This window comes from Nannospalax galili, unplaced genomic scaffold, assembly GCF_000622305.1.
Source record: "Nannospalax galili isolate Female #2095 unplaced genomic scaffold, S.galili_v1.0 scaffold191, whole genome shotgun sequence".
Classification (NCBI taxonomy): Eukaryota; Metazoa; Chordata; class Mammalia; order Rodentia; family Spalacidae; genus Nannospalax; species Nannospalax galili.
In genome coordinates, this window is record NW_008331484.1 from 36,971 (window position 1) to 62,585 (window position 25,615).

At 41.2% G+C, this 25,615-nt stretch overlaps 1 protein-coding gene across 2 annotated transcripts in view; it reads right to left on the minus strand.

The window, feature by feature from the left end:
* Positions 1-25,615, minus strand: part of LOC103726267 (death domain-containing protein CRADD) — a 113,525-nt gene that overhangs the window by 19,732 nt on the left and 68,178 nt on the right. Inside the window, exon 3 of one of the 2 annotated variants that reach the window (XM_029558985.1) lies at positions 21,912-21,977. The exons of the other annotated variant lie outside the window; for it this stretch is intronic. Within the exon in view, the coding sequence (XP_029414845.1) occupies positions 21,955-21,977 (23 nt within the window). The 3' untranslated portion in view covers positions 21,912-21,954. Of the gene's footprint in view, positions 1-21,911; positions 21,978-25,615 lie in introns of those variants that run through there. 2 annotated transcript variants of the gene reach the window in all.

Consider the following 25,615-nt stretch of genomic DNA (forward strand, 5'->3'; position numbering starts at 1 on the left):
CCACCCTAAGAAAGAAGGCGGCTACCTAGGAAGAGATGATAGCACATCAACATTCCAAAGGCAAGGGAACCCTGTGGGCAGAAAACAGAATAACTTATCAATCAGACTTTCTGTCACTCTGACATCACAATTTAAGGAAAGAAGGATTCTTTTAGCCCATGGTTTCAGAGTTGTCAACTCATCAAGGTGAGGAGGGATGGCAGAGCAGAGCAGCTCTCATGATGGCAGCCAAGAGGCAGAGGGAGAGGACGTTTGCACTATGAACTTATACCTTCTCCCTTTATATTCCATCTGCACCCCCAGCCTGTGGGATGGTGCCATACACATTCATGGTGGGTTCCCCCCTCCCCCCAGTTAATTGGGTCTGAAAACACCTCACATAAATTGGGCATGGTAGGGCACACCTATAATCCCTGCACTTGGGAGACTGAGGCAGAAGGATCTGTATCTCGAAAACAACAACGATAAGATTAGCCATCACAATGTTTCAAATAATTGCATGTAGAATAAATAAGAGCATTTGGGATGCATCAGGTTCAAATTCTAGGCCCATCACTAAATAGCTTCACTCTTATATCAGCCCTCAGACTACTCTTTCATAAAGAGAGAAAAAGTACTTGATCATTTCTAAAGCCCAATTATTTCTAACGTTCTATGTATCTGTGGAAAAGAAAATTCATTTATTTTTTTATTTATTCAATTAATATTACTGGATGTCTATAGTGAAGGACCATGACAGCAAACAAACCCATTTTGTTTTCCTCCCAAGACACACATGTCCTAGGCTCCCCTGGCAGTGGGCCATGAATAGACAGGGTGTGCCCACGTCCAGCATGGCGCCCAAAGCCTCCTGTGCAATCTGCATGCTCATCGTACCAGCCAGAGACCGATGGCCTAGTGTAGAGTTCAAGGCCTTAGGAAATGGTAAGACCACTAGATGAAAAAGTCTAGGTCCCTGAGTGTCTGCGTGAAAAAGCCCTTCCCACCTCACAACCTATGAAAATCACTGATACCGTGGAGCCTTGATTATCAGTTTGTTTTCTTGTCAGATTTTTCCCCCTTGTTTTCACTTTTCTCAATGCACATGTACAATTAGCTAAAATTATCTACACCAACTACACAAACACCAACGTGTACACTTTGTATACAGAGCCTGCTCTGACTTCTGCAGTGCTTTATATACTATCATGCTTTGGTCTCCTAATAACCTGACTGATGGGTATCACTACTATATTTTACAGATATGGGAACTGAGTCCCGGGAAAGGCATCACACAACTTCAAAGTGCCATGTAAGGTTTCAACCTACAGATCTCTAACTCCAAAGCTCACCCTTTTTGCTCTGTGGGATACACTGGCCCTCCCTGCTCCCACATAACAAACTTGTTACCATGCAGCAAAGCAGGCTTGACAAGCAGGCCTATCTAAAAACATGGAGACTAGGAAGGTCAGAACCTGACCTTGCTACAATCAAGTCCTATCCTGGATCCAACTCTATTAGTCTGTGACGGTGATAACTTAAAGATTCCACTAAAATCAGATCATCAGAAATGTAAATAATAATATGCTCTAGGAAATAAGCAGGAGACGACTATACCATTTTAATTTTCCCTTAAAAAAGTCAATCTAACATCATTAAGGGTGACATTTAAAAGCTAATTGAAAAAGCAGTGTTCCCATGTCTCTTGACAAGTATTTGCATGTTAATTAATTCTAGGGATAAGAAGACCGGCTTCCAGTATGAAGTGTCAGAAGGAGAGAAAGTTCTTTTGCAGAGGAAGATAAAAGGCTACGGCAGAGACATAATTAAATTACTTGGCGTCAAGAGTTCCAGAAGGAAATAAGCTACCCTTTGCGATGCAAATTCATACTGCCTCTTTTGTGAAGAGCGCATTTTAATGAAAGGCCCAAAATACAGATTTTGAACTTCAATACTCTTTTAATGCCGTACCTTCATCACAGATCAAAATGACTTTTACTAGAACAGTGGCTAACAAGCTCATAAAGACTGTCAAAGCGGGAGACAGTGCCTACTGCTTTAAAGGCTAATAAGCCACAAACACCCTCTGAATGGTTTTTTTATCTTATTTTTTTATAGCAACAAACCATTTCTTTCTGAAAGAGTCGTGCAAATGAGAACAAACCCATAAGCCACAGAATAAGAAAGATGTTTGCTGGGATGAATATTTTATGTTAGGTTACCTGGAAAGATAATTTCAATAAGACATTCATTCAACTTGTTATACTTACAACATATGGATTAGCATTACAATTTATATTGTATATCAGTGACCGTTTGCATCTTTTCTTTTTGGGGTTTTTTTTGGGGGGGGTACTGGGGGACACTGTTTGTTGTTATTGTTGTTTGTTTTTGAGGCAGGGTCTCAAGTATTCCAGGCTGGCCTCAAATGTGAAGCTGAGGATGCCCTTGAACTCCTGATCCTCCTACCTCTGCCTCCCAAGTGAGATTACCACCCTCATACCTGGTTTTATGTAGTGTTGGGGATTGAACCCAGAGTCTCATAAATGCTAGGTAAGCACTCTGCCAACTGAGCCACATCCCCAGCCCTTGCAATCTTTTATGATCTCATCTTAGCCCTGGGGATGAGTATAAGTTTATCTGCTGGGCAGACAGGAAATTAAAGCTCAAAGAGACTGTGGTTTATTTAGTATCACACAGCTAAAAAGTGATGAGACCATGTCTACAACCATCTTCTGGTGTACTTTCAGTGATCTTCCCACTCTTATTTTCTTTCTTTTAGCTTATCTAGTTGTTAACAGTCCCCATTACCAAACATGTTATTGCTATGATATTGCTAAATGGTCATAAGACAAGAACATTTGGGAGTAATCACAACTTAAATAGGCCCAACAAGGTTTTCTTTTGTTTGTTTGTTTCTTTTATTCATTCATTCATTCTCCTCTGCAAAGGTCCACTTCAATAAGTACACTGGTATATTCATTTACTATACAGATTTATGTTTTATAAATATGTGTAAGAAAATATTATCTATGATATATAAAGAACACTTTCCTATTCATAAGAAAAAAGTATAAATATACTGATCAGAATCCATGAAAAGACTACTCACAAAGAAATAAACCTGACCAAATGTAAACCTGTTCAATTTCACCGGTAATTAAAAAATTCACGGGGCCTGGTGGTGCACGCCTGTAGTCCCAGCCCTTGGGAGGCAGAGGCAGGCGGATCTCTGTGAGTTAAAGGCCAGCCTGGTCTATATAGTGAGTTCCAGGACAGCTGGGGCTACAGGGAGACCCTGTCTCAAAAAAAAAATAAAAAAAATAAAAAAAAAAGACCTGTGCAAGGCCAAACCAGACAAAAACCTAACATGGATGCAGGGAGGTGGGCAAGAAGCCCCAGCTGTAGCTGAGGCTCTGCTGACAATTAATAGCTGCTGAGAAAGAGAAATTTAGTTTTCATTAAGGGTGTGACACCTGGTAGAATGACCAGATGCCAAGGAATAGATCCACATCCAAGAGCATTTAGGGGACACACTTGATAGGTCTTTTTAAAAAAAGAATAATAGGGGCTAGAGAGATGGTTCAGCAGTTAAGAGCACTGGCTGCTTTTTCAGAGGACCCAGGTTCAGTTCCCAGCACTCACATGGTGGCTAACAACCATCCGTAACTCAAGTTCCAGAGGATTTAATGCCCTCTTCTCAGGCACTGCATGACACAGGTATACCTATATACATGCAGGCCATATACTCATACACATATATAAAAATAATTTTTAAAAATTAATTTTAAAAAGATAATAGAAGACATGAAGTCAGGGGCAGGGTATGAGGGTGGGGGTAGAAGGAAAAGGGGTCTGAATATGATCAAAATACATTGCATGAAATTCTCCAAGACTCAATAAAAATAAATTTTTTTTTTTAAACTGGGCAAACAGCAAGTTTTATTCAGGGCAAATAGGCTGATACAGAATTTAAGAAGATGGCAAAGTTTGAAAGCAGGAGCCAGCTTCGGCATTTTTTTTTTTTTCCCCATCCATTCCCCCCTATCTGCCCTTCTGGTAAATCTAGTCAGCCAGAGGTCCCTGTTCCAGGAGGATCAGCTGTTTCTTATCAACGGCAATCCATTGTCAGTATTCCTTTGGATAGAATTGGGGTCTGCTGTTAATGTTTCCAGTAGTATGTTGGGTTACTGTCTGGAAGAGCCTTTATCCATCTTGGCCAAGAACTCGCCTGGAGGTATCGCCTGTCTGGCTTTGCTGTTTGTCAAGTAACTTTTAGTTATATATATATGTGTGCTCTTATGAAATTATATTGGCCCCTTTAATCTTTGGTTATACTTCCCTTTTGGGTGTTTAAGGACATACCATTGGACCAGATAAACTGATTTGTTTTCACTCTTGAGGTCGTTTGAGGATCTGTTCCTCAGGGGTCCCGTGGGCTTGGGAGGAGCCCCTGGCTCCTTTCTTTTACCAGTTCCATCTACGTGAAGATAAGTCAAAGGTCCTGCTCGACCATTGTTGGCTTCTCTTGGAAGCATGGAGGAAATGATTCCTCCGTGTTGACCCTCCTCTTTATAGACTGGACACTGGTTCAAGTCCATCTGGTGGGGTCTCCTTGGCCTCCTTGATCAAGAGGTCAGATGACCCACCACCATTATAAAATCCAAGCACAGTAGCACACATCTGTAATTGATGCACTTAGGAGGTAGGGTAGAGGCAGGAGGATCCAGAGTCTAAGGCCAGCCTGGGCTATATGAGACCTTGTTATGACTAATCTTGGTTGCCAACTTGACACATCTGTAAAGAGGGAACTTCAACTGAAGAATGTCTTCCATTAGATTGGCCTGTGGGCATGTCTGTAGGGGTGTTTTCTTGACCGCTAATTGATGTTGCCCAGCCCACCACGGGGAATACCATCACCATTCCTGGGCAGGTAAGCCTAGGCTGTATAAAAAAAGTAGCTGAGTAAGCCAAAGGAAGCAAGCCAGATAGTAGCATTCCTCTGTTGGTTTCTGCTTCAAGCTCTTGTCTTGAGTGCCTACCTCGGCTTCCCTTGATGATGGACTACAGTCTGTGGGCCAAATTAACTCCTTCACCCCCAGTTACTTTTGGTCAGTGTTTTATTGCAGCAACAGAAGAGCAAACTAGAAGAGAAATTGGTACTGAGATTGTGGTGTACTTATGGCAGACATGACCAAGTTGGTTTGGGGGAGGACTGTGAAAGCATTTGGAACTCTGAGCTGGAAAAGCTATTGAGTGTTTAGAGTTTAATGAGCTGTTATGGGAGCCTGGAAGATAAGAATGCTGAGCAATGCAGATGATGGAGATATGGCTTGTGATGTTTCAGAGGGAAGTTTCCTGAGTTCCTCAGACTTTATTAGAGCCATTTGTGATACATCTGAATTAAGAATCTGTGAAGATGAAACCTTCCTTACTTTACTGAGACAATCGAAGCCAGTCAGCTGGGGCTGAAAACTCAGCTGTGATTAATAATATATTAGCACCATTGAGGTGAAATATTCTGTGGAGTATTTCCTCAGGGTCAGCACACAGAATGTGGCCCAGAGTAGCACATTAAGCTGGCATCAGAATTTGGCAAATAATATGTAAGAGCCTCTCACATGGCACTGGTTTTTAAGGTATAAAGGAGTCATGGAGAGCAGTTGAGGCGTGGTACTGTGTGGCAGGGTCAGAGTCTCCCTGAAGAGAGGACAGGAGAGGCTGTTGGTGCAGGTGAAGCCTCAGTTTCAGTGGAGACCCCAGTATCCTGGAGATGTCAGGACCATGGGATGATCACCAAGGACAACAAGGTATGAAATAGAGCCCAGGAGACAAGATGTATGTGCTGTGGATGGCAGAGACGGAGGAAGTGGGACTGCACAAGCCCTCTGAAGCCCAGGTCATGAGTCCCGGATATCAGATATTGAGTTATAAATACTGCTAGATATTGGTTTTGCCTTGATCTGATTTTTGAATTTGCTTTTGGTTTGTGTTTCAGAGAGAAACCAAACTAGGTCAGACCCTGTCTCAAGAAAAAAGATAAATTAATAAAATAGAAATAAATAAATCAAATTGGAAGCTCAATGAGTTACTGTTTTTTCCTATCAAACTTAGAAAATCATAAAAACACCATTCTGCAGATTCACAAGAATGGGGTCTGTTATAACTCTGGGTAAGAGGTGAAAGGCCAGGATTCACGGGGGCAAATGAAGGTGGGTGCTATGTCACACAGAACTCCAATTTCACAAGTTATTTCTAAAAAGACAGCAAGGTACTCAAATGCATATGTGTGAATGCTCCTGATTACACTGTTCATACTAATGAAACAGAACAGAAACACAAATAACATGTTTAAACACAAGGGGACTGATTAAATAGAGATATTAAAATATTCTACAGCCATTGCAAATAATTACATTAAAGCTAAATAGCCATCCTAGTTTGCTTTCTGCTGCTGTAATAAACCACTCTGACCAAAGCCAACTTGGGGAAGAAAGAGTTTATTTCAGCTTACAATACAGTCCTTCAATAATGGAAGCCAGGGCAGGAGCTCAAGCAGGAACCTGGTAGCAGACTGAAGCATAGACCATGAAGCAGTTCTGTTTACTGGCTTGCTCTTCTGGCCTGTGTTCAGCCTGCTTTCCTATACAACCACCAGAACCACCTACTCAGGGGTGACACCACCCACAGTGAGTTCCCACATCAACTAATAATTAAGAAAATGCCTCACAAGACATACCCACAGGCCAATCTGATGGAGATGATTCCCAAATTGAGGTTCCCTCTTCCCCGTGTGTCAAGTTGACAACGCAAGCTATCCAGCACAATAGCTAAGATATAAAACACTAGATAAATTAAAGGAGACCCAAATAAATGGAAAGATATTCCCTGTGCTTGAACTGAAAAGTTGAATGTTGCAAAGATGGTGACCCTCCAATAGGTTTGATGATAAAAGCAATTGATTTAAATCTGTAATAAACTCAGTCAAAATCTCTTCAACTCTTAAGTGTGTCTGTAATGTATATTGGCTTAAGAACAAACACAATTCTTCAGGAACTGGCAAAAAGATCTAGTCTTAGGGCTGGAGAGGTAGTTAGGTGGTTAAGGCCACTTGCTGCTCTTCTGGAGGACCCAAGTTTTGTTCCCAGTACATACATTGGGCAGCTCACAACCACTTGTACCTCCAGCTCCTGGGGATCCAATACTCTCTTCTGGCTTCTCTGGGTACCTACACTCACATAGCATATACATATAGATACACACACGCATGCATATGTTTTGTTCTGTTTTATTTTGTTTTAAGATCTAGGGGGCTGGAGAGACAGCTCAGGGGTTAAAAGAACTAGCTGCTCTTGCAGAGGTCCTGGGTTTGGTTCCCAGCACCCACATGGCAGCTAACAACCATTAGTAACTCCAGTTCCAGGGGATCTGAAGCCCTCTCCTTATCTCCACAGGCATTGCAGGCATATGGTGCACTTATATATATCCAAGCAAAACACTCATACACATAAAAAAATAAATAAAACTAAATATTTTTAATTAAAAAGATCTAGTCTGTAGTCTATTAAACTACAGCAAAGTACACACAAAGGAAATACATCAATGGAATAATCAAAGAGTTCAGAGCTGGCCTCAGGCATATATGCATATTAGGTTTATGAAAATGGTGGAACTACAAAGCAATGAGAAATGAAGTCTTTGTGAAAAATGCTTCTTGGTCAAATAGGAACCAGTATGAAATAAAATGAAACTTAACCTTAACTTCTTGCATATCCAAAAATTAATTCTGTGTGAATTGTAGGTGTAAATATGAAAGGTTAAAACAATCAAGTTGATAAAAGCACAGGAGGCTATCTTCACGGCCTTGGGTACAGGCAGACCTTTTATACAGGACTTAAAAAGTACTAACAAAGAAAAAAATTTGAGATGGACATTAAAATCAGAAACCTCCACTAGCCCTGGAAAGATGGTAATACATACAGGTACAAAGTGGGGCACGATATTTCTAACACGGATAACCACAAATGAACTTGCCTCTTGCATCTATACAGCACGTAAAAAAGAGCAAAAGTCTGATAATGAACTGTGCATGAAAGCAGACAAGAGACTGAGGCACTTCAACTCTCCCTCAAAGATGCTCAAGTGAAACTATTTTATACAGTAAGAACTCGCATCTCTTCATGGTGAGACTGTACTCTACTGCAGACGCTTTAGCAGGACCCTCTAAAGTCAACGTGATTTGCCACTGCCATTCCAAAGCATATAAACAAATACACGCATGCCAAAACACAGATACAAGAATGGTCATCGGGGCATGTGCATAAAAGCTGGAACCTGTACACAACCTCGGTGGTTATCAGAAGAATGAGTAAAACTTGAGGCATGCTCTTTCAATGGAGTAACATACAGCAATGACAATGAATGAAAAATAATACATGCTAAAAACATATAACTCTAACAACCAAATTTTAAAATAAGCCAAAACCAAAACACTATATACATTTCCTTTACATAAAGTTCAAAAACAGACACTTTAATGTTAGGTTCAAGATAACTTCCATCTCTAATTGGGAGGATGTGGCCATGCCAGCTCCTGAGGGTGCTGCAAATGCTTTTTCTCTGGCCTAGCTGGGACTCACACACAGCTCACTTCAGCATCACTCCTTGAGCCAGAGCACTTAGGATTTGTGTACCTTTCTGCAAGTACATCAAATTGATATTAAATGTTTTCATCTCCTTTTACTGGCTTTTATACATGTCCAGGACATAGATTTTTTTTAAAAAGTAGCCAGGTAATAAATTACATAATTCTCCTGAGCTATACATAGAACATAAGTATTCTTATCTAAAATACTTAAGACCAGAAATTGCTTAACTTTAAAAACCAGTGAGGCAAGGATTCCTTTTTAAAAATAATTTAACAACCGCCTACTACCTCAAACATTTTATTTTGACCTAGCACCAAAGACTTCAGTTTTTGTTGGTTAGAATTACCTTATCTGCATAAATCATATCCATACTCCATCTTTCACTTTCTGTTTTAGTTCCTTTAACATGGAACAAAAATTTAAATATGTGCAGCAACGTGAATGCTGAATCTTTCATGACTTTTACTATTTCTTTTCAAATCTTTTACAATTATTCCACCCACTCTGAATTCCAGAGCAATTGTTGCAGAGATTTATCTTTATCACATTTTTTCATCAGTTAATGTACTTTTTAAATTTCCTAATTACAGTAATAAGTGCAATTGGAATAAACAAGATTTTTTTTTAAATCAAGTGACTCTTACTAAGTGCATGACTTCGGATATATTAAGAAGAAACTTACTAGTAGAATTTATTTGGCCTTGAGAGTATTTCTAATGTATATACTTAATTCGTTACATTACAGATATGGAGGTAAGAAGGGAGCAGTGAGACGGCTCAGTGGGTAAAGGAGCTTGCCACCAAGCCTGACAACCTGAGTTGCAGCCCAAAGACTCACATGGTAGAAGGAGAAAACTGACTCTTGCAAATTGTTCTGACCTCCATATACATGCTATGCCCCCATCACACATTCCCATGCACAAAATAAATGTGTTAATAAGTTTTTTTAATATGGAAGGATATACTCAAACGTTAATATTTGTTTATCTTAAAGAGTTTCTGGCCATGTTAAATTTTATTTGCTTATGTACATTTCTTCAGAGAACTTGTATTATATAAAAATACATCCTTTCACATCACCAGAAACTTGCTGTATATCATACAGTGGTATGATATACTTTTGAGAGAGAGAGAGAGAGAGAGAGAGAGAGAGAGAGAGAGAGAGACTAACTAGTAGCCCTAACTGGCCTTGCTCTGTAGGCCAAGCTGACCTCAACCCCAGAGAGGTCTCCCTGCCTTTGCCTCATGAACGCTGGGATTAAAGATGCATGTCATCATACCTGGCTCTCTAAAACACTCTTGAATGGAGGTAGCTGCGAGAAGCAGATTAACATGAACCTTGCCTTCCTCTAAGAAAATATGAAACATGGTATCTATTTAAATTAAATAGATCAACATTCATACTTGAAGCCGCAGAGGTAGTGCAACCTGTAATCCCAGCACTCATGGGGCTGACACAGAAGGATCATTTTGATGCCAGCCGGCTCTGGCGTGAAGTACTGCCCTCCCTCAACCCCCAACTCTGCTGTTCACTAGCCACACATCCTTGAGCAAACTGGCTTCAAGTCTAAGAAACAGGATACTCATACCTACCACATACAGGAACTGGGAGAGTTAATGTGATCACTGTAAACTCTGAAGCCTGAGCACAGACTTGACACATAGTCAGCTTCAATAAATGTTAGGCTTGGGAAAACTGAAGACTATCAAGTAAGGAAAAGTGAACAAATGTACATGTGATACAACAAATGGATACAAGGCATCACAGCACAACCTGCTGGCAACACACAAAGGAAACATAAGTGAAGCATGTAGGATCTAAGAGAAACGAGCCCTGATAGCAGGAAAGCTTCTCACACAGAAAGTGGCTTAGATTAAGACTTACCAGAAGCAAAGGACAGAAATCAATCATCAACACTGTGCCCAATCTCAGGAAGGAAGAGCATATGAAGAAATTACAAATAAGCTTCCTGGGGCCATTTGTGCCTATTACTAGTGTTAGGAATGACAGAAAAATAGGATGAAACCAGGTCTTCCTTGGACATGAGATTCAACATTTTGGAGAACATAGGCAAAGAGCTTCTACCCAGGTGCAGACAGAAATAACCAGACCCTGTGTCTAGCTGGGCACACGAGGGTAGAAGAGAAACAAGGAAATACATCCAAAATCATTCTAGTATGAGTTAGTTGCAACCACAAATCCTTGACACGGGGAGTTTCATTCCTTTAAGCAATAAATCTTCCTCTAAGTGCTCCAGGCACGCCAGCACTAGGACTCAGGAATAAATCAAAACCACTGCGTTCAGGGCGCTTTTCTCAGCAAGGGTAGTTGAGGCTATTACCCCTGAAAATTGTCTTCTGGCGGCAGCAGGGTGGGTTACTTAGGAAGAGTGAGCCTAACCACCCTCTCCAGAACAAGATTCACCTTGAACTTAGTTTTGACCCTAGCCAATGGTGGAATAAGAACTGGAAGGAAGCACTGGGAGCTTTTCCAGTTCAATACAGAGACAAGAGGACAGCAGCCAAGGAACCAAGTCAAATGACAGCCCAGTAGGAAACTCCCAAAAAGTGTTCTGTTACAGGGAATAGACTGAGTCTTTTAACTTGTATTTTAATCAGAAAATGCAGTAACTTTGCACCAAATAATTTCCTTATTACATCCCCATTATTAAAAGATCACACATTTTTGGCTACAATGTGTGAACAAAAAGACATTGTAATCAGGCTGGTGTGTGGAGAGGGGAATGGAAGACACAGCACAGTAACACTGGAACCTCAGATTCTCTATGGAAGGCTTCAGGGAAAGGGTCTCCAAATCAACAGGGGACTTAGTAAAATGGCTAGTTCACACTGCCAGAGGATGTACGATGTTCCACACAAGGAGATATGCTGAGTTTTGCAAATTTACCAGCTATCGTTCAAATATAGGTTTCTGGTCAATACTTTCCTTCAAAATGAATTAATTAAAAACCTATACAAATATTCTTCTGAAGGCAAGGACCTCTTTCTTTTTACAACAAGCTCTTTTTAATCCCTTTTGAAATATTTCTGCTACTGTTTTTACTGTGCCTCCAAGGATCACTTGCTGGGGTGTCACAACCTAAACCAAAGTATTTTGCTAACATCACACACGACAGGAAAAAAGCTGCTAAACAAACCATTCTCAACACACAGCATTTTCATCAGTCTTGTTCTTGAACCTGTGGCACTATTTGATGCTTCCACAAGGAATGCTAACAAGAGACAAGAACATGAAAAATCTACTTTACTGAAAGACAATAGAACTGATCATGTTCAGTCCATGCAATAGTTTGGGTTTAGAGAGACCTGGGCTTGTTCATGGCACTACTGAGAAATAGTGGAATCTTTAAGGGTTGGAGTGTGATGGGAAGAAGTTTGGGGGCACATCCTTGAAGGGGATATTGGGACCCTAGCCTCTTTTCTTTCTCTCTTTTGCTTCCCAGACACCATGAGGTGAAGAATCCTCCCCCTGCACTCCCCACATTATGTACTATGCCACTATGAGCCTCAACCAAGAGGCTAAGCGAGCATGGACTGAAAGAAACCTGTCTTCCTCGTGATTATCCCAAGTATTCTGTCACTGTGACAGAAAGCTGATTAACACGGGTCAACCTCTTCTTCCCACTCAGAGGTGTGACTGGAATTGTGCCTTTTCTTTTGCAATACCTTACTGAAATCCTAGGCAGGCACACCCAGGAGCAGGCTCACTGCCCTCACCCTCACTACGGGGCTTCCTCCTCCCCACACAGCAGTACGGCAGACATCATCGTAAGGCACCAAGGACATTGGTGTTTACTGGAAAAAGTACTGTTTCAGGAATTAGATGACCTCAGATAAACTTCTTGGATCTGTTTCCTTATCCATAAAATAGAGATAATAACATCTGCTCTGCCTGCTTCACAGGGGGCTAAATGAATCATGCACTTGCAGAAACAATGTAAACTGCAATGTGCTATGCAAATGTAAGAAATCTCTGCGACTACTGTTCACTAAAAATTCTATTAATGAAAAAGAAAACCAGCAATTCTCTCTTGACCTTCCTCTAAATAACTGTTTAAGAAGTCCTTTACTCCCTGAGCAGTAGGCAATTTGTGCTAAAATAATGTTTGTCTTCAGGTATAATAAGTGCATCAATCAATCATTAGTAATTTTGAAACCTACCTAGCCTTTCTTTGCTCTCTGGAACAGGTCTAGACTACATGTTACATTGCTGAGCTAAAATCATGCTCACAACTTTAAATGTCCATTTAGTCCCACTTCAACTTACCCCATTTGGAAAAAAATGCAATTCAGAATTTCAGAATTTGAAAAACTAACCTTTTAAGGTAATTTCTCCATGGAAACTTATTTCTCAAACAATTCAAAATACAGGGGTGCCTTTCATGTATGTAGAGTACTTAACCTCTTTAACACACCCACAGAAAGTTGGATTCCAGGATGATAATTTTCTCTGTAAATTCAATCAGAAGTATTAGGAAACATACATTTTAATATTATAATGACAGACACTCCTTTCTTTTCAAACAAAAAAGAAACACACACACACACACACACACACATAATTACTAACTCATGCCAAGAGTGCCACAATTAGGAAGAAAATTCTTACAACCCATGAAAAAAAAATTAAAGAAAAAAACAAAAAGAAAAGAAGCAAAACCTTGAAAGAACATAAAGACGCATCTTGAAGAGCATCAGGACACAGCTGAGGCGGGGCACTGAAGCAGCCCAGAGGCTGGGAACACCTCACTCATTCCAGAACCAGCCAGTCTGCTGCTTTCTCTGTCCTTGGAAGTTACAAGGAGGAAGCCAGAACCGCAAACATAGTCCAGGCACTAAAGCAGGGCGGAGAACTACAAAACAGAGAGACCAAGACGAGTAACTGCGCAGCATGTTTATTTTGAGCTAGCCACTCTTCTAAGTGCTTTGCACCCATTTGGTTCACTTAAAACTCTGAGGTGGGGGCTGGAGAGATGGCTCAGCAGTTAAGAGCACTGACTGCTCTTGCAGAGGACCCAGGTTCGATTCCCAGAACCCACATGCGCTACAAACCGTCCTTAACTCCACTTCCAGGGGAATCCGAAGCCCTCTTCCGACCTTCGCGGCATTGCACGACACGGGTGCACTCACATACATGCAAGCAATACACTCACACACATAAAAAAATAATAATAATAAATAAAATATTAAAAAAAAAACTTTGAGGTGGACTTATTATAGTCCTAATTTTACAACCATAACTTGCCCAAGGCACACATAAAATAATAATAATAATAAATAAAATATTTAAAAAAAACTTTGAGGTGGACTTATTATAGTCCTAATTTTACAACCATAACTTGCCCAAGGTCCCATGACTAGTGGAAAAGGATCTAGCCTTGAAGGCAGCTCCACTCTGCTTTCTGCGAGGCCTATCACAAGTTTACTCAGCCTGGAGCTGGGATTCTTCACTACAAAGTAGGAAAGGCCACCTTGTGGCTATGGAGATTGCACAGCTGTGAAGTTAACCATCTCTAAGTGCTTGCTCCCTGACTAGCCACCAATATTCTAATCGGTGTGAAAGCAAACATCTCAAGAAAAGCAAATGGCACTATGTTGCTCTCCACTTAGTAATTAGACTAGGAACTGGGTGTGGTAGTACACAACTTTAATTCCAGCACTCAGGAGGCAGAAGCAGGTGGATCCCTGTCAGACAGAGGCCAGCGTGGTCTACACAGAGAGTTCTGAGCCAGTTAGGGCTACAGGGAGACCCTGTCTCAAAAAAAAAAAAAAAAAAAAAAGAAAGAAAGAAAGAAACTAGACTAGGAAAGTTAGCTTTGTCCTGTTCTATTTCGCTCCCCTGTTCTTTGCTGTTTCAGTATTTGGAACAGGATATATCTTTTTTAATTGAAAATAGTTTATCAATTACGTTATCAAAAAGCTGACATTAGGGGCTGGAAGGATGGCTCAGCAGTTAACAGTAGAGGACCCAGGTTCAGTTCTCAGCACCCACATGGTGCCTAACAACCATCTATAACTCCAGTTTCAGAGGATCTGATGCCCTCTTCTGGCCTCTGAAGGCATTGCATGACATGGGTGTATTTACATACATGCAAGCAAAAATACACAGACATAAAAACAAAAATAAATAATAGACTGACTAGACTCCAGTGGATGAGCTTTCACTAAGGGACGTCTGAGTACAAAAGCTTGATTCAACAAACCTCAAAATATATGACAGAATATATAAAATACAATGAGAGGGGTTATGGGGGGTGTGGGTAGGGGAAGGGGTCTAAATATGATTAAGATTTATTGTATGAAATGCACAAAATTTAATAAAAATGTACATTAAAATAATAAAAAAATGAATAAATATATTTTTTAAATGCTGACATTGTATGTGAGAGTTATGATGCCAAAAGAGCCGTAGCACAGCCTCTAGAAAGGGGAACTCAGAACTTAGGCACAGCACAGGAGGAGAAAGGCATTTTCAGCACGTGCACACCTATGTTAGGAGTTCTAAATAAATAAAAAGTAACACCTAACACTAAATAAAGGTCTATATGTCACTTATGGTCCAACTCAACTTCCAAATCTTTGAGAGCCAAGCTGATGGCCCACAGGTCTTCACTGACCTCTTACCTCTCCTTTCTCCTCGAATCTAGTTACTTCTCATGTCATTATGACTCAAGAGAGCCAGGCAGATACCTCCACTAGAGGTAGGGAGCAGGCCTTCTGAATTTTAAACTGCCCGCAGAGCCATCCCAGAAACGGCAGCAATGAGTGTGGGGTAAAGATGTGGATAGAGCAATGGCTGCAGCCCCGCACTGCAGGTACCTCTGTTCTGCGTGCATCAAGATGCCAGAGCCTGACTGTCACCTTATGAACCTTTCAAAATTTATTTTAAGCTTATTGGGCTTCAACTTTCTGCTGAATTTGGATGTTTAGTTCAGGTTTTATTGAGTTGAGGAGTATTCCCTTTCTGATTAGGGAAAAAAAAAAAAAAGGAAAATGGCAGAAAAGCAAAGATCCTCAGAAAAACTGCAGTTCTGAATTCACAGTATTCATCCACTCCTCAAGATTAAAGCACGGGCAGAATTTTCTGAAAATCAGCAAGAAATCCACCAAGACCCAGAAGCATACTAAGCAACAGGGAATTAAAATGAGGAAAATTACCAACCATTTTCCCTTTATTCCTACTTGTCACAAAATGAAACGAGCGCCCATAATACCAACTTGTTTGCCATGAGTTTTGCTGGAAGGAAGACAGAGAGGCCTTTCCAGGCAATGCAACCTAACAGTGTTCTAGAAGAGCTATGGGCTTAAAGAGCTGCAGGAAGGAAGTCAGTGAGCTGCATCTTGAAGTTTGTCAGGGGATGATGGGAAGGCATGGTATTCCAGACCAGACCAGCTAATCCCCTTCCTATCTCCCTGCTCCAGCAAACTTGCCCTTCCTTTAGTGGTCCCTAATACAACAGATGACCACTAGCCCAACTGTTCAAGTCTCCAAACTAGAAACTCATCTTAAATTCTTCTGCTAACTTGACTTCCTGCTTCCTGAAAGTAACCATTTCATATAGCTGCCCCACAGCCATCCTCTTTTAAGGCACCCTCATCTCTCATCCTCTCCAAGGCCCCATGTCTCTCTGAAGACACCCCTTTCCTTCTCTGTTTACCCTTCACACTACACTCAGTCTCAAATGGTCTGTCAAAGAATGAAAATCTGAGTCTCTCACTGCCCTCCAAAAAGCTTCTCAGTATAACCAGAATAAACCCAAACTCACATTCAAGTCTACCATGGAGATTCAGATTTACTTGGTCTGGGGTACAGCAGGAGCCAGGTGGATGACTGCAAGGTGCAGCCAGGACTAACATTCCTGGTCTCACCTCCCACTGCTTCTTGCCTCATTTACTCACATCACACCAGCCTTGTCTCCCAGTCTACAATGCCTGCCCTACAGGCCTTCCATGACAAGCCTATCAGGCAAATGTCACTTCTTCAGAGTAGTTTTCCTAACTATGGCTAAAGCAGCCTACCACTGAACACAATATTACCAGATCCTCCCTACCAGTAAGTAGGGGCACAAGAGAATGAGAGCCATTCACTCACCAAAGATAAACAGTACTTATAATGGTGCTAGTGCTCAGTGGATGCTGGCTGAATGAATAAATGAATGAATGAATGAATGGACAAATCAACCAAGATATGAACCTTTGAGTATGAGTCGCTGCTGTGGAACCCCTGTCACACCTAACACCTATGCTTGTGTTTTTCTTTTGTTGTTGTATTTTTGGTTTTGCTCTTGAGACAGGATTTTATACTATAGCCCATGCTGGCCTTGAAATTCATGGCAATCCTCCTGCCTCACATGCCACCATGCCCAGTTTGGATCAGCACTCTGTGACAGTAGACATAAATTCTGTAGACTATGAAGTAAGACAAATTACATGAAGATTCTAGCACTGCAGGTGTCTATTTTCTAAAAGACAGAATGGCACTATGAATCTAGCTAATTTTAATACAAAAATAACCACTGAAATTTTAAACTGAAAATACCCACTAGAATGATCTCATAGTAAATAAAAAAATGCCAAGACAAAATTTAAAAATGGACCTTCTAGATTAATTTGTCAAATTCCTAAAAGCATGGCCTGATTTTCCAAACTTACTTCCTGCCTCTCACCCCCACACTTGGTCAACCTGCCCTTCCCTCTAGAAATCTCTCTTTTCTCCAAACCCCCCTGTCAAAATTCCAATCATTCCTAAAAAAGCTCAGACAAAATATCACTATGTTCATAACACCTTCTAATCCCATTATTTCCTAATTCTCCATTTTTTTCTTTATAATGTTGAGATTTTATCATGAGTCCATACTTCTACTCTGGCCCCCTAAAATGTCTTCTCCAGAAAGCAGACATTGAATGTCTGAGAATAAAATCTCAGCAATATACTCCCTTTCAGTTACATCCCACTTAAGCTAGGGCAAATCCCAACTCGTTGAAGGTTCCAGGCCCACCTTCTGGGTTCAGCTTGAAAAACCCTTCCTTATTCACAACTGTCAGCCTGACTCATAACAATCCCATGGAGCAGCCCTCTCTCCTCAGAACCCTGGCACATGTTTTTCCCTCTGACTGACACTCTTCCCTTTGTTCTCCCCAAGACTGGCTTCCTTTCATCCTTCAGATAATTCCTAAAATAGTCTGTTCAAGGAGTCATCCCACTACTTTCCACAGACATGTGGATCCCCCATTTACTACCTACTCCTGTTTCCTTTCCAGCCCGCTGCAGAACCTGGAACTATTTGCTTTTTATGGTTGTTTTCTGTCTCTGTGAGCACATCTGTTCCTTGAAGGTGGCAGTCATGTCTGCACTGCCCACCATCATATCTTCAGTTCCCAACAGAATGGCTGGCACATGGTTGGCTAGTAAATAAATGAATATAAAAAAATCATATCTAATTACAGTGATCTTTGTGCAGATTTGTTGTTACTCAAGCTAGACTTGTTCCTAGTCATTCTTATTTTCACTATAGGCCCATGTTAAGCTAAAAAAGGAGCAAGAGAAAATCCAGAGGTAAGAGAAAAGGAAGTGGGAAACAAAGAATTCAGGGAAAGGAGATAGGAAGGAGAGGAAGAAAGAAGTGGTTGCTGGGCACTTAGTCCTAGAGGAAATTCATTTACAACTGACTGATAACACACTGAGGTGAATAGGCACACCAGTGGTTTCCATCACTGAGACAAGCACATGCAATAATAAAATTATGAGAGGGAAGGTTTGTTTGGCTCACGGCTTTGAGGGTTTCACCCATGGCTAACTGTCCCCATTACTTTGAGCCTGTCATACTGTGGGAAGAATGTGTATGAAGGAAGCTGCTCACCTTATGGCAGCCAGGAAGCAACGGAAGAAACAGGAAGGGGCTAAGGACCTAATATCCCCTTCAAGGGCATGTCCCCAGTGACCTAACTCCTCCACACTAGGCCCCTCCTCTTAAAGATCCCATCACCTCCCATCAGAACTTCCAGCTGGTCACGAAGCCTTTAGCACATGGGCCTTTGGGGGACACTTACCCAACCAGAGCAGCAGGGGATGATTTCTACTAACTATAACTCCTTTGGCCTACATGTCTGTACTGATTTTCTCTCTCTTCTTTCTGTTTTGACTGAACATCCTTTTCAAACTTTTGTGTGGTTTTTATGTTGGGACCCAAAAGGACAGATGACTGGTGTTCACTGCTCCTCTGGAAGTTAGCTATTTGTCCATTATATTTACAATTAGCAGGCTGACCTTGACAAACCAAACAACACCTTTCTTGTGATATTCCCCCATCAAACGGGAGTAACTAAGAAGGGGGTCAGCTCCCACTCACAGTTTATTTTGAAAACAGCAGACTACCAATAATTTCCATGCCTGGAAATCCAATGAACAGTCTTTGTTTCCCCCTTTTCCTTTGGCAGCGTCCACTGATCCATGTTGAATTTAGCTGTGTTTTCCTGGTTTGTTACTGCTGGTCTTTCTCGGATCTGGCCAAGTAGGGTACCTGTAGAGGCATCATCAGTTCCTTAAAAGAGAAAGTCATGGCTAACAAGTTCCTTCCTTGGCTGTAGGAAGGGAGGTAGGGGTAAAGCGAGCACTAAGACAAAGAAAGAGAAAGAGCAATACAGAGAAAAGCCTCCACTGGCAAAGTGTAAGTAACAGAGAAGAGGAACAGTTTGAGAAGAGGCAAATAGTATTCTCTGGGGACTGGAATGAATAATGAAGAGATTCACTAAGCAAAACAATTCGCTTTTCAACCAAAGAATACAGGAAGAATGTCCCTCATCAAGCACCTAAGGAATAAAAGAAAGAAGCTTGCAGATATTCAGTTAGGTTAAGTGAAGGTTTCATTATTAGTCATATATGCAATTCTTTTTAACTGTAATAACTTTACTGTAATTGGTAACAGATAGTTTTTCTTGTGCTGTTCTCCCCACTCCCCATGTGCCCCCTACCTCTAAGCCAAGATTATATCAACAATTATTACTGCTGTGGTTTTTTTCCACTCTGGTTACATCATGTGCAATAAAAGTAAACATATTTATAACCAGCATGTTGTGTAACACAATTCACTTCTCTAGTCTGCTGGTCCTCAAAACTTAAAGAGTCATAAAACACTCTACACCCACACAAAATTAAATGCCTCAGTATTTTCAAATTCTCAGTAAACTGTTTCTTAGTCCTTGAGTTCCTGGAAACTTGTGAGAATAGCTCAAAAGAACAGGGATCAACAAAAGCACAACAAATAACAGCACCAAGATGGGTATGAGAACTTATCCGGATTTGTATGACTGTTCTAGCCTTGAGTTTCCAGGCTTCTCCTTCCTATAACAAAATGATAAAAGCTAAAAGCAGTAACACCAGTGGCTTGAGGTTAAACTGCCTTTCCCCAAGCTTAACGAAGCCTTTGGATATGAGTCAATCTAACGTGTTATCAGATTAAACTCTACCAAATCTGAGATGATAAAGTACTCACATTAATCAGGTTAATAATAAATCAGACAACATGTCTTACTAACTGAACACTGCCAACTGCAAAACCTCCCACTGCGCTTAAAAGTCTGAAACACAGAGGCAACCATTTTTATTCAAAGTTGTCATAACCTATAAAGAACCTCAAACAACTTAAATAAAAGAAATTAGTCAATTTACAGCTTTCTTAGTGGCCTGTGAGAAATACTGATTTGGAGATTTGTGGGGTTCTCCATAAAAAAATTATGGTGTTTCCAAACAAATCTCCGAGTTTATCTTTGGTAGGTAAATAAAATAATTAGCAGCAAGGTGAGTGTGTTGGGAGGGAGGATGTCTCATGCTCATTGCTAAGCACACATAGATTTTAATCTCAAAACGTTTATATTGCTTGCTCATGGGGTGAAGACTACTCTTAGTTCTACAAATGGCAAGGTACCTTTTGGAGCAAATCCAACCATGGTAACAACAGTAGAAAGAGGATTAACTGATAAACTTCATTCCTTAGCAAAGACAGATATAGTGTGTGAACACACATTACCAAGCCCATTGCTGAACATAAAATCTCAGGCCCAACACCGACAAAAGAAAAGTTTAAAAGAGAAAGCCCATAAATGCGGGCAGCAAAGGCTGGATGGACGACTGAAGACAGACAAAATGTGCAGCAGAAAAGCGAAAAAGAGTAGAAAGCAAAACAAAGTAACAGGAACGTTACTCAGTGTTAGAGGTGACTGCTTGCATGCTCTTTCACCAAAAAGCTACATTAATGATAATAGTAAGTTGTATGTGAAGTGAAAACCCAAAAATTACAAAGCGAAACAAGTGACTTCAAGTTATACATTTGAGTTAAAAGCAAAAAGGCAACAGTGGAACAGCCTAGTGCCAGTTTTTAACACTGCCGGATCCACTGGAGAAGCAAAGTGGCCTTGTGCAAAGCATGTTCCTCCCCTGCGAGAAAACCTTCAGGGGCTTCTTGCTCCCTGAATAAAAAACACACTTCTGTCCAGGGTTTGCAAAGTTCAACCTGTCTGGCTCAGTCCTGACCCCCTCCTGCTTACTCACAAAGTACCACCAACATGCCCTTCTGGCCCGTCCTGAGACACCAAGCTCCTCTCCATCCTTGGTCCTTTGCCTTGCGGACCATTCTTTCTCCGATGCTCCTGGCATGGTGAACTCCTGATTATCCTTTGGTCAACCTCATGTCACCTCCTCAGATAGATCCCTAATCACACATCTCAAGGACCACTCACCTACCCACCTACCTCCATCGTATCGCTTTCAAACAAACCACTATTCTGCAACTGTTTCAATGACAACAGGATTTTGTCTAGATCATTAACAATTATATTCCCCCAAAAGTGACTGGTATATATTAAGCACTTAATATTACTGGAAGAATTCATGCAGTTAATTAAAATATCTAGAAGGCCAACAAAGAGAACCTATGACAAAGCTCCCAACTCATTCTGCAACTTCTAGTGACTTCCTAGAGGATTTACTCCCACTCTTGCCCACATCAGCCTTCATAGCTACAACCACTTCAGGTAAGCCCTGAAGATATCTATTTTTAACCAACTCCCAGAAGAGATTACAGATTATTGTTTCTTCTAGAAACTTCTAAGTCTCAAAGTTTAGAAAAGGCAAAAGGCCAGCACCCTTGGTCAGGCAAGATACAAACAGCTTCACTCTGAGGCCTTTGTATATCACCTCCCATCACCCCACCACAGCTGTTGTTCTCACCATATGAGGAGCTTCTCTCCTTCCCCTGAAAGCCACACTGCATCTTGACTCTGGCCTGGCTCCCTGATGCTCAGCCAGGGCTCAGGAGGCTAAGGAAAGAACTCCTGGAAGGTATGAGAAAGGACAATGAGGAAGGACACTGCTATGGACTAAACAGCAGCAAGTGGCACTAATGCAACACCTGCACCCTGAATCTCCTCTACCATAGGAAGCAAACTGGACACACACACACACACACACACACACACACACACACACACACACATTTTTCCTTATAAGTTAAGCAAAACACCTGAGATCTCAAGCTAGAAGACAGCAGAGCCAAGAACCTAGGCTTAACTATTTGTAAAAGCTATGGAATTTTGGCACATTCCAGTGACCTTACAGACAGTTTAGGGGAAAGAATGGAAGAGGGAGTGAAATGCCACCTGATTCCACTGCCAGGCTCCCTGCCCAGCATTAGAAGAACAGGAAGAGTAAGTGGAAGAAAGGAGGGGAAAATAAAGGGAGACACAGTCCTCACCCCTGCTCTCCCTCCTGCCCTCTGAGGCTTCCCAGGCGTTGGTCTCCTGACTGCTCTACCAGCACCAGCCCCTCTCTCCCGGGCTACACAAAGGGCATTTTGCTGTGACTCCAGCCTGGTGGAAACGCTTCACCCCTGCTACACTGCCACAACAGAGTGATGGCTTTCTGGATAGGAATCATGGGAATTCAATACATTTTTCCATAAATAATATTACACCGTGGTCAGGGCTTATTATACTAGTGGTTTTCTCTTTTTTATATAAAGAAGAAAAATAAGTTTAATAGAGATCCACTAATCTAAAATCCCCAACTCTCTGAAACCCAACATTTCTTCATAACTCACTTGGCAGCAAAGCCTGACCTGAGTTGAACTCCTCAGGCCTGGATTCATTTGGTGACAAAACCTGACCTGAGCTGACATGAGGCTATTTATAGTTTGCATTTCTCCTACTGTGTATGACTATTCATCAGTTTTCCTACAGAAATATTAATGTGTTTGATTATAGGAGCCTTCTCCAGACCACACTGCAGGGCCATGTAATAACTTGTATGCACACAATATTATCCTTTTAAAAAATCTGAATTCAGCAAAATCCATTTTGTTTGTTTTTTAAGACTCACTATAGCCCAGGCTGGCCTTGAACTCACAATCTTCCTCCCTTAGCTTCCCAAGTGACAGGATTATAAGTGTTCAGAGAAGTCCAGCAAAGATCTGAATTCAGAATTGAAGTTCTATGTTTATTATTCAGATTTAACTTCACTGAATCTTGGGTTCACTGCAAATCTGAAGTACTTTACAGACATTATTTCCTTTGGGAAAATATATTGTTAATCTCAAAGAAGTAACTTGAAAATAAACTTTGGAATACCGTAAGTTCCTAGGCTGAGAACTAACTATTAAAAACAGAAGTATACGAGGCTAGAGAGATGGCTCAACGGTTAAGAACATTTGCTAGCCGGGCATGGTGGCACACACCTTTAGTCCCAGCACTCGGGAGGCAGAGGCAGGTGGATCTCTACGAGTTCAAGGCCAGCCTGGTCTACATAGTGAGTTTCAGGCCACGCTGTCTCTTTTTGAGACAGAAAGACCCTGTCTCAAAAAGAAAAAAAAAAAATTGCTGTTCTTCTAGAGGACCAGGGTTCAAGTCCCAGCACCTACATGGCAGCTAACAATCATCTGTAACTCCAGTTCCAGGGGATCCAACACCCTCTTCTGGTCTCTGCCAACACTGCACACACATGGTGCACTTACAGTACATGCAAACAAAACACTCATACACATGAAATAAAAATAATAAACATTTTTAAAATTCCTTTTAAAAAATAAAGTCTACAACAGAGAAAATTTCTTTATGCTGAAAAGTTTTCATTCTGTAGAGAGAGGAAAAAAGGTGAAAACTTGCTTTCCATTCCCAGAGAACCTTCAGCAAAGTTTTCAGCTTCCAGTCTCCCTGGATCTTTCTGTGCATAGGGGTCGCGTTGGGATAATAGAACATCAGTCAAGGGCAAGGGGGACAACACTGGACACTCTCTTAGCTCCTTCCATTCTGTCACACTGTTTGCTTGAATTTCTGCCAGAGTTATGCTTTTATGACTTTTACTGAAATTTATAGTTAACCTTTCCAGCAGGAGGAAAGAATCAGATGTCCCCATCTCAGAACAAAATACCCAATTTTCTCATCATCATGGGAATATATAGCTAATTATTTTTTCTACTATTTTGTTTTGGCTGGTAGGAAAAAAAAAAAAACTCAAGCACAAATTTACAGTCTACCTCCAGCACCTACACACAATTATACACATGTTCCATGCCACAGCCCAATCCAATATTATTTTTCTCTTAATCTTAATTTCCTCTTTGCCTCAATTTGTTCATCAATTTATTTTCGCTGGTGGTAATGGTGTGTGTGTGAGTAAATTTCAGGATCTTTTTTTCATTTATTTTTTGTGACACTGTGAAGCTTCAATATCTTCTGCTCTGAAAAGGAGTATGAAGATACAGACAAGTAATTGTATATTTAATAATATACTGGCATGGATCCAATATACTTCCAATTGTAAAGACTTTAGCAAAATAGAACTCTCCAGCATTCCACTTGACTAATTATATAGATACTAAGCCATAATTAAATCCTTATGTACCAAAATGTCAGTAATCATCATTCATTTCATGAAAATAATCATAAACTAGGGGACGCAAAGGAAGCACTCCAGCTATGCGGCATATTTTAAACATACAGCCGCCTGACTGAGAAACATGACTAAGACCCAATCAGCACACTCCCTCTGAGGGCCAGTGTGACTACTTCCTGTCTGTGTCTCTACCCCTTTTTCCAGACCACGACACTTCCCCATGGCACCACTTCATGGCATCACTTCCCCCACAGTATCACTTCCCCCATGGCATCACTTCCCCAAGTCATCATTTCCCCAAGGCATCACTTCCCCTGGCGGCAGCACTTCCCTGTGGCAGCATCACTTCCTCGAGGCATCACTTCCCCAAGGCATCGCTTTCCCCATGGCATCACTTCCCCGAGGCATCACTTCCCCTGGCACCACTTCCCCGTGGCACCACTTCCCCATGGCACTACTTCCCCTTGGCATCACTTCCCCGTGGCACCACTTCCCCTTGGCATCATTTCCCCTTGGCATCACTTCCCCAAGGCATCACTTCCCCTTGGTATCACTTCCCTGTGGCATCACTTCCCCGTGGCATCACTTTATGGCACCACTCTGAGCGTGAGATTGTGAGCGGCCTACCTCTTGCTTGCCCTGGGTCTTACCAGAAGCCACTGGAGCTACTTAAAGGAGACTGAGAAGTCCCAGAAAGAATTCTAGTCACCCTTGGATTTGTTGATCATCCTTTTCAGTAATTCCAAAGCAGTAGAATTTCCTCACATATAATCCATACCTCTGAATAGTAATTCAACTAAAATTTCTAAAAGACAGGCTGGGGGGTGGGGGGGAGCCAGGGGAACTCAGTGGTAAAGTGCTTGCATAACAAGCTCCTCTCATACAAACAATTTTCCAAAAGAAAAAAAGACAGAATTTAGGTAGCAAATAGAAATCCAGTTTCATAAACAGGAAACTAAGATATATAAATAAGCTTCCTCTCCTCCTGTCTATTGATATAAGAATCACTCAGTTCTATAACAAGTGAAGAGAGCATTTATGTATGCCTTACAACTAGGAAATTGCAAGTTCATTTTAGGTATGA